At 41.2% G+C, this 15,126-nt stretch overlaps 1 protein-coding gene across 5 annotated transcripts in view; it reads right to left on the reverse strand.

The window, feature by feature from the left end:
• INSC (INSC spindle orientation adaptor protein) overlaps positions 1-15,126 on the reverse strand; it is a 136,528-nt gene that overhangs the window by 56,146 nt on the left and 65,256 nt on the right. For 4 of the 5 annotated variants that reach the window (XM_032168017.1, XM_032168020.2, XM_032168018.2 and 1 more), the window contains 4 exons: positions 14,605-14,950; positions 13,532-13,584; positions 12,246-12,369; positions 24-137 (listed from right to left, as the gene is read on the reverse strand). In XM_032168017.1, the coding sequence (XP_032023908.1) occupies positions 24-137; positions 12,246-12,369; positions 13,532-13,584; positions 14,605-14,950 (637 nt within the window). Of the gene's footprint in view, positions 1-23; positions 138-6,292; positions 6,398-12,245; positions 12,370-13,531; positions 13,585-14,604; positions 14,951-15,126 lie in introns of all 5 variants that reach the window. The other variant, XM_032168016.2, reaches the window with a different exon arrangement.

Consider the following 15,126-nt stretch of genomic DNA (forward strand, 5'->3'; position numbering starts at 1 on the left):
TGGTCCCTAACCACGAAGCTCACCTTGGCTATGATGCGGCACAAGGGAGCCCCCTCCTGGGTCAGGCTGAACAGGTTCCCTGTGGTGGACTCTGTGGTGTAGATATTGTCTGAGGCATCAATTTTTCTCACCAGTGCCTAAGAAGAGAGAGAAAAGTTAGCTAGTAGTTGCTCACCACCTCTACCCTCTGCTCATCTTAATGGAATACCAGTGGGCCTATGCTCCTAACAGCAACCATGGAATCCACTCCTGCCCCTAGCCACTGCCCCATTGTGAGGGCAATGAGGTTCTAACTTTGGGAAAGGTATCAGTCAGGGTGAGGTCTAAGCTACATTTTAGAGATACGGGATAATTTCAAACCCTTGGTACATAGGCCATAACTAGCCTTGCCCTAGTCCCTCAGAAAATCAGCTCCCAACATTGATGGGTGCAGCAAATACCATTTTGTGAATCTACTGGTTCTTAATAAGAAAAGAAACCATCAGTTAAATTAACAAACCATCAAATTGAAGACCAATGAGTGGCTACAGCTATGACCAAAGAATTTGCTCATTTTGAATGGCTATTAGCCAATGGTGAACTCCAGCTGAGTGATGGGTTCAAGGGTTAAGTCAAGAGAAGTGCTCCACAGTAGTTTACTGCTTGAGGGATATGTTTCTTGGACATTTGCTCTCTCCAGTAGCTTGCTGCTTGGGGGGTAAGGCCAAGATGAAATAGCAACACTGGGAATCCTGTCGAAGGGTGGGTAGCTAGGTGAGGAATGCTATACTCATCAAGGCTGAAGAACCCGAGGCTAGCGGTGAGAGGGTCTGGGAAGGACTGAACATAAGACCAAGAAGAGAGGCTCAGGAAGGAAAGCAAAGGAAAGATTCATTAACAAAAAGATACAAAGATTATTTCTAGAGAAGTTTAGCTAATTTCTGAGGGAAAGGTTTTTATGTAACTTGAAACCACTTCATCATCAGCCATTTGCTTTGAAGCATGTGATTCATTGAGCGTAAAGGATTCCTTCCTGCTAATTAATGCCAGTAGCTCAAGTTTTCTCCTAGAAAGAATGGAGTTAGAGACTGAGAAGGGCAACCTTCGAGGGTCTCATGTGAGAAAGTAAGACCTCCAGACCTGGGTGCTCTGAGCAGCCACTCATGTGGTTTCAGTTGCCAGGTTTATTTTAAAACATTAAAATGAAATTTAGTTTTAATTAAACACTGGTATTATGGAAAAGACACTTAAGAGCAACAATTGGAGCACCTTAGCCTTTCTTTGCCTCAGTTTCCTCATCTATAAAATGGTGTAAAAATAAGCCATGTGCAGTGGCACGTGCCTGAGTCCCAGCTACTTGGAAGATTGAGGCAGGGGGATTGCTCAAGTCCAGGAGTCCAAGAATAGCCTGGGCAACATAGCAAGACCCCCATCTCAAATAAATAAATACATAAATACATAAATAAATTTTAAAAATGGTGTAAATAAAAATTTCTATCTTTTAAGGGGGTTGTGCACATTTTTTAAGGTTATCAATATAAATAAAGGATTTCTAAAGGTACCTGCCAGGTGGAAGCTAAATAAAATTGTAAGCAGTTACAATTTTGTGATCTTGTACAGTTAAGCTCCCCACACTTTGGTTTCCCTGTTTGTAAAATGATTAAAATTAAGAGCTTTGAGGCTCAAGGTAAGTGGCTCTCCCTTTTGTCTTCTTTATTCAAATTTATGGAATTCCTCACACACGCACAACATGCTAATCTAGATATAGCCATCTAAGATTAAGTGTGTATTTAATCAAATTACATTAAATATAAAAATTATGCTCTAAGTTTTGATAGATGCCTCTTGTTAGAGATTCAGCAAAAGGTAAAATTAATAACCAAGATTTGTCACTACAAATCCCTATAAAGATCACACTTCCTAGAATTCTTCCCCACCGTTACCGTAAGCAGCTACACATGTGATACTAATGCTCACATGAAAATGCAGATTTCATATACTGGGGTCCTGTACCTAAATGATAATTACCTAATGTTCCTGATTAGTGTTTGCACTTGAAGCAAATTAGCATTACATTAAACAATTCAAACCCAATGTCTTTTGCAATCAGCTGCTAATATTAGACAATTTAAGTCTGAGAATAATTTCATGTTAATGTCTATACACATATATACAGTAATTACACCTCAGATATGTCTCAGTGAATCAGATCTCTGACAAAGAAAAGTTGTAAACATCCTTTCCACAGTGTAAATCTGGAAAGATATGAGATCAAAGGCTCCACTGAAATCTTCAAGGCCCTAAATATCACCATGTGTCAGAGCTGGAAAGGACCTCAGAAATCATCTGTCCAACCTTCATTTCATAGTGGAGGAAACAGATGTAGACTTGACTAAGGTTAACTATGTGGTCTTGGGAGGAGCTGGGCCCTGACCCCTCTGAATTTGACATCCCATTTTTGAAGGTCAGGAAATCCACCTCCTTTAATGTAGGCAGGGCCTCACCTGGACTAGTGGAGATTGAAGCCTCAAGGCAAGGCTATTGTCCAGCCTCATTAGCAGGTTTTGCCGAATAGGAGAGTGGGTCTCCATCCTGGCTTCCCATTCCCTTCGCATCTAACACTATGTGTTGGTAACCTGAGCTTGTGAGTGGGGGCCTTGCAAATGCCCCTCTGGACCTGCCCTGTGTTCTTGCCAAGGCCACACTTCCCCTAAGCTACTCCGAGCTATAACTGAGCACAGCATGACTGTGGGACAGGGGACTTCTCCAACAGGGGACTTTAGCTTGATTCCCTGTCTGAGTCTTTTCCTTCCTCCTTTTCTTTCTCAGATGTCAGACCTGCAACATGGCTTTCCATGCCTGCTTCTGCTTCCTCCTTTGCATCCATCATAGGAATTGCCTATCTACTTCTACCTTAGTATCTGCCTCAAACTGACACAGTCTCTACAAATCAAGGTGATTTTTTCAGGAAATCAAGAAGACATTGGAGAAGTTTCAAAAATATGCCTCACTCAATATCATGAGAAGAGTGGTGAAAGACTGAAAAAAAGTAAGAGAAGATAGGCTGAAGCTGAATGACAAACATTTTCTTAAAATGCATACTAGGCAGATATGAAACAAAAAAAAATAAGTCCTTAAAGACCAAAGAAAAGGGATTAAAAGAGGACTAAGGAGATGCATGCAGTTTAACTTCTCTGGATAAGGAATTAGAAAAGAAAAAATGTATTTTTCATTGACTGTCAATCTGAAAAAGAGTGACTGCAACCCAGTGAAATCTATCGAAGGGAGGTAAACTCTCAAAAAGCAAACTGGCATGAGTTCCTCAGAAGGAGCCAGGAAAATATTGTGAGACCTCTCCCTAAAGTTTTGGATAGAAAGTCCATAGTCAGACATAGTAGAGTAGCCCATCTGTGCAAAGGGGTTACATAAAATGCAGGTAGCATTGACAGGATGCGGTAGATTAAAGATGGCTAAAAATTCTTTTCTACTTCTTTTATAGAGAGATGAGTTCTAATTCCCCTTCCCCTTGAATCTGATCTTAATGCCTTGCTTGACCAATAGAAGCCAGCATTTGGTAGAAGTAATGTCCTAAGACTTCCAAGGCCACATCATAAAAAGCCTTGAAGCTTCCACCCAGGCATCTTGGAACTTGGAACACTGTTTTGGGAGCCCTGAGCTTCCATATCAGAAGTTTGATAACTCTGAGAATGTGATGCTAGAAAAGCCACGTGTAGGATCCCTATCAATACTCTCAGCCAAGGTCAGCCTTCCAGCCATCCCCTCCATGGCACCATACATGTGAGTGAATACCACTGTCTAGCACTCTTCAAGCCAGCTGCCAGCTGAATACCACATCTGTTGTTGCTGCACAGAATGGAAGAATCACTTAGCCAAGCCCTGTCCAAATTACTGACCCTTAAAATCATGAGATATAATAAAAGCAATTGCTGGTTTTTTAAAAAATATATTTTAATAATAGAGTTCGGAACACAGGAAAAGACCACAGAGACCATCATGAACTATTCGAAAGATTACTGGATAAACCATCTCAGGTGAAAGTTTTTGGAAGTGGGGATGCAGTATTTCCTTTGTCTTAACAGAACATGCTGGAGAAATGCATGAATTAGGACTCTGAGGGAAGGCACAGAAAGATTGGATGTACTGAAGAGAAGACAAACAAAATAATAATTATATCCAGGTTTAGATGAGCTATTGGTCAGATGGGAAAATATCTCCTAAGTGGGAATATCCAATTTAGGAACATAAATGTGGGTAAGATCGCTTAGAACTAAAATATTTTGACAGACCCCAAACTTAATTGATTTCATTTCTCTCAATCAGGGAAATCCCAACATCTAGATTAGTTTGTTGGAAAAACAAAAGAATGTGTCAGGAAACGAAGGGAATTAAAAGCAGAAAAGTAGCTCAGATCCAGATGCTGCATTTACTCTATAAGTTAGGAAAGAGAGCCACATGAGAAGGAGAGTAAATCATTAGAAATTCAAATGAGTCTCTCTAAAAGGGATGTGGGATTAACAGAGGGAAACAGAACATTGGGGGCAGAGTTCATTACTGAAAAAAAAAAAAAGTAGCAGACAGAAATACTACTAAAAACTGGTATATTCAAAAGCTATAGGAAGATGCTATTCTGAGAAGCCCCTGGCAGAGGTACTGACCCTCATGGACTCAGAATTCAGGAACATCAAGAGTGGCCTCAGCTCAGGTATCTGCTGAGGATGATGTTCAAATGCAGCAAGTGTGGAAACCAAATGGAAACCCTTCCCAGCAGATAGAGATCTCAAAGTTTAAGCAATCGTCTAGTAAGAAGAGGGGGCAATAGCCCTCATAATACAGAACTAGAAGCACCTGAGTATCTTATGTCAAAAGAATTTTTTCTCATTTCACCCTAAAAAGATTTTGAAAAATATATGACCCCTTGCACATTTTTAATTCGACAGCTAAATTTTTTTATCATAAGTTTAAAAAACAAAGTTGGAAAGTATGTAATTTCCAGAAAATTGCAAATGTTGACGTAAAATAAAATCATTACATCACTCTTTCAAATGTATTCAATAGATTCTAAATACCAAAACAACTGAATACCATCATCATTCACTTAAAAATACATGAATAATCTCTTTTTTAACATTCTGCATCTTTCATTAAATTTATATTCCCATTTCAATTTTCCTTCAGAATTTAATGTAATATATTTAAGTTTTAAAGTGTTTTATTGATCACCCTTATCACCCTTATCATTGAAATTTGAAATATTATTTCCTGTTACTATCAAGCTCCGTGTTAAAAAAAAAAATCTTTTCTTGGTTGAGGATTATTATCAGCCCAATTGGTCAAATGAAATAAATACGTTATAAATTTTGATAAATAATTGTAAGTTATAAAAATTTTATTTTTAAAATAAATATAACTCTAAATGAGATGAATGAGGCTTTTATCATTTTTAGGATAATTCATTTATGTATCTGTGATTGAATATTGACTTAATGCTATATTTTTAGATGTAAACTCCGAAAAATCTTGTTCCCATAAATCAATAGAGGGAAATGAGAGGATTTTGTGTACTACATTGCTTAACCTCTTGAGTCACCTTCTAAGTTATGTAATTACATAGCAGTCTATCATCAAACATTATTTTTAATAATCTGGCAGCTGATAACTCCTCTAAATTGGTCCTCTTCTAAATCGACAAAAGCAAAGAATTGGAAAAGACTTGACTTGCAAAATCATTTGTTACCCAATCTTTAGAGATGTTCATTTACTTTCTCAATTTCTGGGAAAAATTCCAAAAGTACTTTTCCAAGACTTATCGAATAACCATTAATTACAGCCACTACTTTTTCACTTAAGAGTACCTTGAGTCGCCCGAATTCTTCAGAGAGGATTGGGAAAATCAAAATATTATTTATTTCATTGCCAATACAAGTTTTAATAAAATATTTTTATTCTTCAAATATGTTCTGTTGAAAGCTTGAAGCTCCAGTTTTACTTACTTAATTTATGAAAAATACGCACTCTATAACCTAATTGGAAAAGATAGTGCTTTCAGTCAACCCAATCAGTCAAGTCAGAGTTAACTTTTTCTCAGTAAAAACTTGACTTCATTTCTATTTAAGAAATGTTTCACCGGGTGCGGCGGCTCATGCCTGTAATCCCAGCACTTGGCGAGGCCAAGGCAGGCGGATCATGAGGTCAAAAGATCAAGACCACCTTGGCCAATATGGTGAAACCCCGTCTCTACTAAAAATACAAAAATTAGCTGGATGTGGTGGCGTGCGCCTGTAGTCCCAGCTACCTGGGAGGCTGAGGCAGGGGAATCGCTTGAACCCAGGAGGCGGAGGTTGCAGTGAGCCAAGATGGCACCACTGCACTCTAGCCTGGTGACAGAGTGAGACTCCGTCTCAAAAAAAAAACAAAAATAAAAGAAATATTTCTATATGTATTTCAAGAAATGCAAAAACCTACTGACAATTATGAAGATCATTCTCTATGGGAAAAAAATCCAAAAACTGTTAATATTAAAATAAATTAGATATAAAATAAAAATCTGATTTAATTGTATACCTTATAAAGCCAAGATAAAATAATTTACTGAATTTGTAATAATGCAAAGTAATATGTAGCTAACATTCTAAGTTAATAAAAAATCTAAGAATATGATTTAAAAAGCACAGTATTCCTTTAGTAAATAGGTACATGTATATTAAACTTTGGTGTCTTTGGGGAATAATTAAATAAGAACTGAGAATTTTAAAAGCATATGTAATTCAATTAATTTTAGTAGCTCTCATCGTCAAATTTTTCTATGTATTTAAAGAAAAAGAAAGGTATATACTGCTAAAATCTAATTAGCATAACTGCCAGCAATTAATTTTTTCTTTTGTTAACAGGCAGTAAAAAGTAGTATAAATATTTCAGAAAATATTTTGGCAAAATAGACTTTAATTGTTATCTTAAATAATGTGCACCAAATTTTTTTAAAAATGTAAAACCTGTATCTGTATTTTATCCAATATGTCTTGAAATTTTTGGTTGTTCTCAAAAGCATATTACAGTTACATTTAAAAGAATCAGTGTCATTAACCTTTAGAATCTTTGGCTCTTCAAAGATACTTTTTTTCCAGCTAATATCACATCCTAGAGATGAGTGTGAAAAATAGCTGAAAGGAATTGCTTGCATTTTAATGTGCGTCCTAAAAGAGCAATTTTTAGTGCTTGATGTATCCTACCAGTCCTCTCTTTGCTTTGGTCTAAGGAGAATGTCCCTCAAGAGCCACATACTGTTTGAGAATAAATGGATGGAAAGGATAAAATAAATTGAAAACTTTTATAATCATCCCTCCAACCACACACATACACACACACACATACACACACTACAATATATCTTAATTGAGAAACTGCTCACACTGGGAAAAATACACAATTTCTTTTCTTTTTTTTTTTTTTTTAGATGGAGTTTTGCTCTTGTTGCCCAGGCTGGAGTGCAATGGCAAGATCTCGGCTCATGGCAACCTCCGCCTCCTGAGTTCAACCAATTCTCCTGCCTCAGGCTCCCAAGTAGCTGGGATCACAAGCATGTGCCACCACGCCTGGCTAATTTTTTTATATTTTTAGTAGAGACAGGGTTTCTTTATGTTGGTTAGGCTGTTCTCAAACTCCCAACCTCAGGTGATCTGCCTGCCTCAGCCTCCCAAAGTGCTGGGATTACAGGCATGAGTCACCACACCCAGCCAAAATACACAATTTCTAATGGCATACTCAACATAAACATGTATAAAGCATGGAAATAATTCATGGAAGCTTAAGGGTCTTAATGGTTCATGAATGAAGGCTTTTCCTTTGCTTGATTCTCCACTCCCATACCAAGATTTTTGTATGGCAAGGCAATGTACTATAAGATTTGGGATGGATGAAGAGTATGCCTTTTGGAAAATAATAGAAGGCCTATAAAAAACTCAGTGTATTATTGGGAAGATCATTTTTAAGAAAGAAAACAAATGAAAATTGAAGATCTGGAAATAAGATTTCCTTAAAACTGTATGTGCTTGCATTTCTCCTGGGAAATCTTTGGGAACCTGGGGAATGCAGTGCATTTGAAATGGTTTGAAGACTACTGGTCTGTCACTTCAAGAAGCCCAAATCAGTGCATGCTAGAGTGGCAGAAACACAGTGTTTCCAGGGAGCTAAAAATTAAGATGTTTTGAATATGCTGAATGGGAAAGAATGCAAATCAAGCAAGTCCTAGTAAAGAAGTTGCAAATGCCTGACTTTGCAGGAAAAGGAAAACAGTTCAAATGCCCGTCCATGAGAAAGGAGAAAATTTTTTCCCCATATATGGTAAAGATAGTACCACAATTCACCTGTGGTGGATGTTTTCCCCTAGTAAGTGTATGTTCACAAATCTTTATAGACTATAGACAACTGAAATAAACTGACTGACATCCTACCAAGGCTGCAACCAAGGCAGTCTCAGTCACCCATCCTTTTTTTTTTTTTTTTTTTTTATTGGCTACAGATGAGCCTGTATCTGTTAAGGCCTTTGGCAACCCTAAGGATGGCATCCTGGGACAACAGGTTGCCTGAGGTTCCTGGGGTTCTGTAGGCATTGAGGATCAGCTTATTGTAACTTTCTAAGAATATATGTGTAGTGCTGTGATAGTATTATGTATCCAGAATTAAGGGCTTTTTGGACCCTTTTAATTATGGTTGGGAAAGACCAGTACAAATTGAGAAGTTCTGAAGGAACCCCTCCCATTATTGAAGAGACAGCCTGGACTACAGCTGCTGAAGGAAACCCAACTGCCCACACACTGGAATGAGGCCCTGGCTGAGATGAACAGAGTATGAAAATTGAAGAGATTGTACTAACCTAAGAATTTGGGACTTTGGATTATTCCTAAAAGTAAAAAGATTGAAATTTGCTTCCTATTATATTTCCCACTCTCCCACTGAGCAGATTTTGCTCAGCCATGTTGCCCAATATAGGTAGGTAGAAGCTGCAATGAGAGTAAATGGCAATACAAAGATAATCCAAAACATACTTGCAAGATGACAAACGTAAAGATTTCCAAAATTTTAATATGCTCATATCCCATTTTAAAGTTCCCTGGGAAAAAATAAAAGTAAAAGAAAAAACTTAAATCCTTTTACTCTAGGAATAATCCAAAGTCCCAGATTCTTGGGTTAATACAATCACTTCAATTTTTATACTTTGTTCATCTCAGCCAGGAGGGCCTCATTCCAGTGTGTGGGGAGTTGGGTTTCCTTCAGCAGCTTTAGTCCAGGCTGTCTGTACAACATTGGGAGGTTCCTTCAGGACTTCTCCATTTGTACCAGTCTTTCCAACCATAATTGAAGGTGTCCAAAGAGCCCTTAATACTGGGGTGAAGTGGGTGGGGAGATTTGTTCCTCTGCTCAGGAGCCCACACGACTTCTTAGTGCTAAAAGAATGTTTCTCGAATTGCATTTCCTAAAACACCAGCATCGCAGAAGAAGTAAATAGGTGCTTTAATAATATTTTTAAATCTGTGACCCTGAAAGTTTGGAATATGTTGCTTAACATTCTATGCTAGATACTGTTCTAGTCATTAGAGATATATGCATGAGCAAAACAAACCAAAATCCCTGCCTATGGAAGCTGCAGGTCAGACAAGAAATACTATAAGTGCATGAGGATCTTTTGGGAGATTTGCAAAGCAGAACGGCACATCATAAGACAAATTTTGATGTAAAGAAATAGATTTGATTTCATTTACATCAAGACAGCACAAATGTAAGATCCTGGTATAATTACTAACATCCTAAGGAACAATATTTGAGTCACTAGTTTACGAAACACATGCTTACAACACTGAACACAAATTACCCTGTCTTCAGCCAATATATCTCCTGATGTCACTGCTGCCTTGTATGGAAACTTTCTAATGTAAAAAGAAGCCAAAGATCAGCCAAAAATACATTATGAGCATGGTAAGCTCAGCCTTTAAAAGGACATGGAGAAAATCATGGGACATGCTGGCAGGGAAGGGGGAAAGCACCAGGAAAGGGGGTTATCAGGAAGAAAACTAATATGCAAATGAATGGGGGACAACACTCTGTGGCCACCCACCGCCCCCTCCCCACTCCTACCATGAGAGGGAGGCCAATAAGGAACCCATTCTAACAGGGCAGGAGCCGGTCTGCTTAGCTTCCAGGCCAGGCATCAATGAACCAGGTGGTCAGACCTGGCAACAGAGCAGGGGACAGCTGGAGAAGTAGGAGCACCAGATCGGGAATTTCACCCTGAATATGATCAGAATGAAGAAATAGCAGAATGGATCCAACTATACAGCCCAAAGCCCAGGGAAGTAGGCTGCAAGCAAGCCCAGGGAGCTTTTCCCAGGCTCTTCTGACCTAAAGCATCAAAGATACCCTGCCTCTTTGCTGCCTCATAGAAGACACTGATGACTAGTTCCAAACCCAGCTGGCTTTCACTCACAGTTCAACTTAACACCTCTTTTTCAGCCCTTTTTGTTTGTTTGTTTGTTTTTTTTTGAGACGGAGTCTCGCTCTTTTGCCCAGGCTGGAGTGCAATGGTGCGATCTCCCCTCACTGCAAGCTCCGCCTCCCAGGTTCACACCATTCTCCTGCCTCAGCCTCCTGAGTAGCTGGGACTACAGGCGCCCGCCACCATGCCCAGCTAATTTTTTTTGTATTTTCAGTACAGACGGGGTTTCACCATGTTAGCCAGGATGGTTTCGATCTCCTGACCTCGTGATCCACCCGCCTTGGCCTCCCAAAGTGCTGGAATTACAGGTCTGAGCCACCGCGTCCAGCCGTTTTCAGCCCTTTTAATTGAACCTGGCACTTTCAGGAAAGCGGTCACAAAAATGGCATAAAAAGCAACAGCCAGCACCTGTACCACTGCTCAGAAGTTGCTCCAGGTCTCCCTCTCCACCACTAACTCCAATATTTCTTGTTCATCACTCCCTTGACTTTTTTGCCCATTTTGGTCTTTGTGTCCCTTGGGTCCCTCTGGACTTGACGGTTGATCACCGCCTGCCCCTGCATGTGATTGTCAGCACTGGCTCATCAGCTCCAAGTGCCTGCCCCAGTACCTCAGCCTGTGGCCCTTCCTTCCCTTTGTCCCTGTCAAGACATGGAGAGTGGCCGTTGAGGACCTTCCTGTTGTTGGGGTGGGGGGTGATAATACCCAGGACCAGCTGCACTGACATGGGGGCCTGTGGGAGGAGTGGGGGTGAGGCAGGACCAGCATGTCAGTCAAGCCAGAAGGGCCTGCGTCAAACCAGCCAAACACTCAGGAAGGAGAGAAAGCAAACCCTGGGCTCAGCAGAGAGGCTGAATTTGGAGAGGAGCCGACATGGAAAGAGATTTGTTATTTGTGGTAGGCTTTTATTTGGCGGTGGGAAAAGAATGGCAAATATGTAACACAACACTTCTGTAACTATAAATAACCATAAATACCTTTTATAATGAAAACCTCATGGAATCTGCTTTACTGGGAGGTTTTTAAAATAGCAAAGGGTAAGGGAGGGAAATAACATGTATTTAACCCACTCTATGTGCTAAACAACTTCCATATGCCTTTGCTTAGTCCTTTCACTTTTCTTCTGGAGAAGGTTTATCAACTTATAGAGGAGGAAAATGAGGCTGAGAGAAGTTCAGGAACTTAACCAAGGCTCCATGGTGAACCACAGATTGAAAATAGATAGGCCAGGCTCCAAATCCCTCCCTCTTTCTGGAATCAAGCACAAGCCTGCCTAGAGGCAGGGGCTAGACTATATGATCTTTCTAGATTCTTCTCTGTTGTCAGGATTTCTAGAATTAGCTTATTCCCTGCAGGTGCCTCAATTCTTTCAGGATAGTAAGGACCCATCGGGTACACTGTGAATATTAACTCAACAGAGAAGATTGAGGGTGGTGGGAGTAATAATGAAAGTATAATTGGGAGATGCTGGGCTCTGCCACCATCTTGCTGTATGAACCTTGGATAAGTTTCTCCCCACTCTGGGCTCCAGTTTTCACATATGGAAAATGCAGAGTTGGGTTAGGTGCTCAGGAAGCCTCAGCCCAGCTCTGACAGTTTTGTTTCACAAATGCTGGAGTTGACTTTGGTGGTTTGAGTGAGATGTTTCCCAATAAAGTCCACATCAGTAGCTTCCCCAAGCCTGGCTCAGCCCCTCTTTCTCTCCTTTCCTCCAAGGGTCCACACAAGCACCCCTCCCCGCAGCCCAGCCTGCACTGACCTGAACCTCCCGTGTCAGGGCCAGCTCCAGCAGCTGGCCAAAGTGCTGGCCCAGTGTGCTCAGGGTCTCACTCACACAGGCCTTCATTGACTTCAGGACATGCTCATTCTCAACCTGAAGGCACCTGAAGAGAAGAAACCATGGGGTGGGCCACTGGAAGCGGCATGTGGTCAGCCCAGAAATGTTGCAGGGGCCAGAACTAGACCTGCTCCAAGCCTGGTGTGTGCTGAAGACAGTGGCAACTGGGAGTCAGAGATAGAATATTCCACAGCTGGCTTGCCCCCTGGTCTCTTAGTGTGCAGAGATGTGCTGGCCTGAGATGAGGACTTCTAGTCCACATTACCAGGAAGAAAGGCCAGCAGAATGTGGAAAATCTGTACCTCTGGGCTTCTCCCTGCAGAATCTGCCATCATTGCAGCCAGGGTCTATCTTCTCTGTGATGTTGGGGTGGGAGATAGAGGGGCAAGAAGCTTCAAAGAGAGGTGCCAAGTGCCAGGTATTGCTAGTGAGCTCTGAAAAGGTAGATGGCAATGCCTGTGGCCCTTTAAGAAATGGCTGCCTAGAGTGTGCAGAGAGCCTTGAGAATTTTCTTCCCAGACAAGAAAAACAGAGGGGGATCAGGTTCCAGTTTACTCCTGTGGCCTGACGGTGTTCTACCCAGGAAAGCAAAAGACCTCAGGGAGCTCAGGTTTTATCTTCAGGACACAGGCTCTGGGAAGGGTGAAGGAAAATGTCAACACACACCTGGGTGTGTATACATGTGAGGCTGAGTGTGTGTACATATCTGAGTATAAACATATGTAGGTTTATGTGTGTGAAATATGGAGGAGAGGGTGTGACTGTATTTCTGTGCTGGTCCAAGCATGTGTTTATATATCTGTTTATGAGAATGTGAGTGTCTGTGGGCATTGAAGTCTATGTGTATGTGTGTGTAAGGGTGTGAGTGTCTGCTTTCACCTTGCCTTAACTCTTGCCTTGACTTTGAGGACCTGTGGGTCTTCCCAAAGCTGTGGGAAACCTTTTCCTTGTTACCAACTCCTAGAAAATCCTCTTTCTTCCTATGCCCAGGCCTCTCCTCTGCCTTTTACCCTATCCATAGGGCCTGAACATGGGGCAGAAAATTTCAAGAGAATATTTTAAGATGTCTGATAAAAGTCAGAAAAAGGAAACTCTGAAACCACCCCCAGGCCTCCCATTCCCATTCTCCCTCTGGGAGAAGATACCAGCCCCTTCTCCTGCCAGAGGTTGGGCGGGTAGACCCTGGGTGATCCATGGTCCAAATTTACCTCTCTGTGACTGCTGAGAGCTCTGAGCATTTCTCCATTAGCAGCTTCTCAATCTGTAGAAAAATAAGTCCATTTTATTCAACTCAGTAAGCATTAACTGAGGACCAACTGCTGTGCTGAGCACTCGGGGGCATTAAAAATGAAGAATCAATTAATATGACTTGGGGAACAGGCACTTAAAATATAACACAGTGTGATACAGGTGGCAAAAGAGATCACGGTAGGCTGCTTTGGGAGTATAAGAAAATGAAACTGAGCAATTATTTATGCTGAGAAGCTGGGAAGCTTCAGGAAACAAGGGGCATTTAAGCTGGGCTTTGAAGAATGAAGAGAAGTTTTAATGTCTGCAAAGCTGAGGAAGGAAAAGTTTGAGGCAAAGGGCAAAGCACTAAGGTGAAATGAGAATGATGACAGAGAGAATTAATAACAAGAGAGATTTTTAATGGTTCACTTTGGGCTTTGAGAAGAAGATTCAAAGTCATGGGCTGTGGAATCAGAAAAGCTTAGATTGGACCCTACTTATTACACCATTCACTGCGTAACTTTAAATAAATTATTTGGCCTCTTAGAACTTTTGTTTCCTCATCTATAAAATAAAGGTAATCCTAACATTTTTAATCAATTGCTTTAAGTGTTTTGCATATAACAATTCATCTAGTCCTCACAACAAATTTATAAAATAAATTCTATTATTATACCTTTAGGATGAAGGAACTGGGACACAGAGAAGTTAAGTAACTTGCTGAGGTCCACATAGCAGAGCTAACATTTCAACCCAAGCAGTCTGGCATTAAAGTCAATAAATTCAACCACTGCACAGCTTCTCAAAGTACTGGCACTTACCTCACAGGTTGTGCAGGTTAAATGAGATACATGTAAAAAAACACCTAGCACAATGTCCACCATATAGTAGGCACTCAGTAAAGATTCTACCCTCTTTCTTTCCTCCTTTACTGGAAGGGGAGAAAGGCTTCTGGACCAAAAAAGGTTCAGACACCACATGATTCAAACCCACTCTTCTCTAAGCATCCTGACTTCCAGTTCCTGCCCACTCCTATCCCAGGGCAGCTGACCTGGCCCATTTCCTTCGAGGAGTTCCTGCTGACAGCACTGTACTCGCTGACCATGGAGCGGGCGTGGCAGGTCAGACGCACGCTCATGCTGTGCACCCGTGCCCAGCGGTCCTGGGCCAGCTTCTGCCCGATCCTGCGCAGCTCTGTGCTGATGACCCAACCCCGTTTGAGCAGCAGCTGCAGGGGGTCTCCAGGGCCAGGGCCACCTGCCAGGATGAGGTCACCCTGTGCATCCTCTTCCAGGCTGATGGGCTTGGCCTGCAGGATGCACATGCACTCGCACTCGGTCATGAGCTTCAGATCTTCCATCCAGCGCTGGACTGAGTCCACCTGCATCAGGTGCAGCCTGCAACCAGGAACAGCACCACGGTAATTATCAACACCCCATGATTTCCAAAGGTCTCACTCAATTCTAGGCCATCTGATATTTACTAAGCACCTATTATATGCTTAGCAGTGTTTCTCCCATTCATGCACCTTGATATTCTCAGTCATTTCTCATTCTCTTTATCTTACAGATAA

The sequence above is a fragment of the Hylobates moloch genome, unplaced genomic scaffold (genome assembly GCF_009828535.3).
Source record: "Hylobates moloch isolate HMO894 unplaced genomic scaffold, HMol_V3 SCAFFOLD_11, whole genome shotgun sequence".
In the NCBI taxonomy this organism is placed as follows: Eukaryota; Metazoa; Chordata; class Mammalia; order Primates; family Hylobatidae; genus Hylobates; species Hylobates moloch.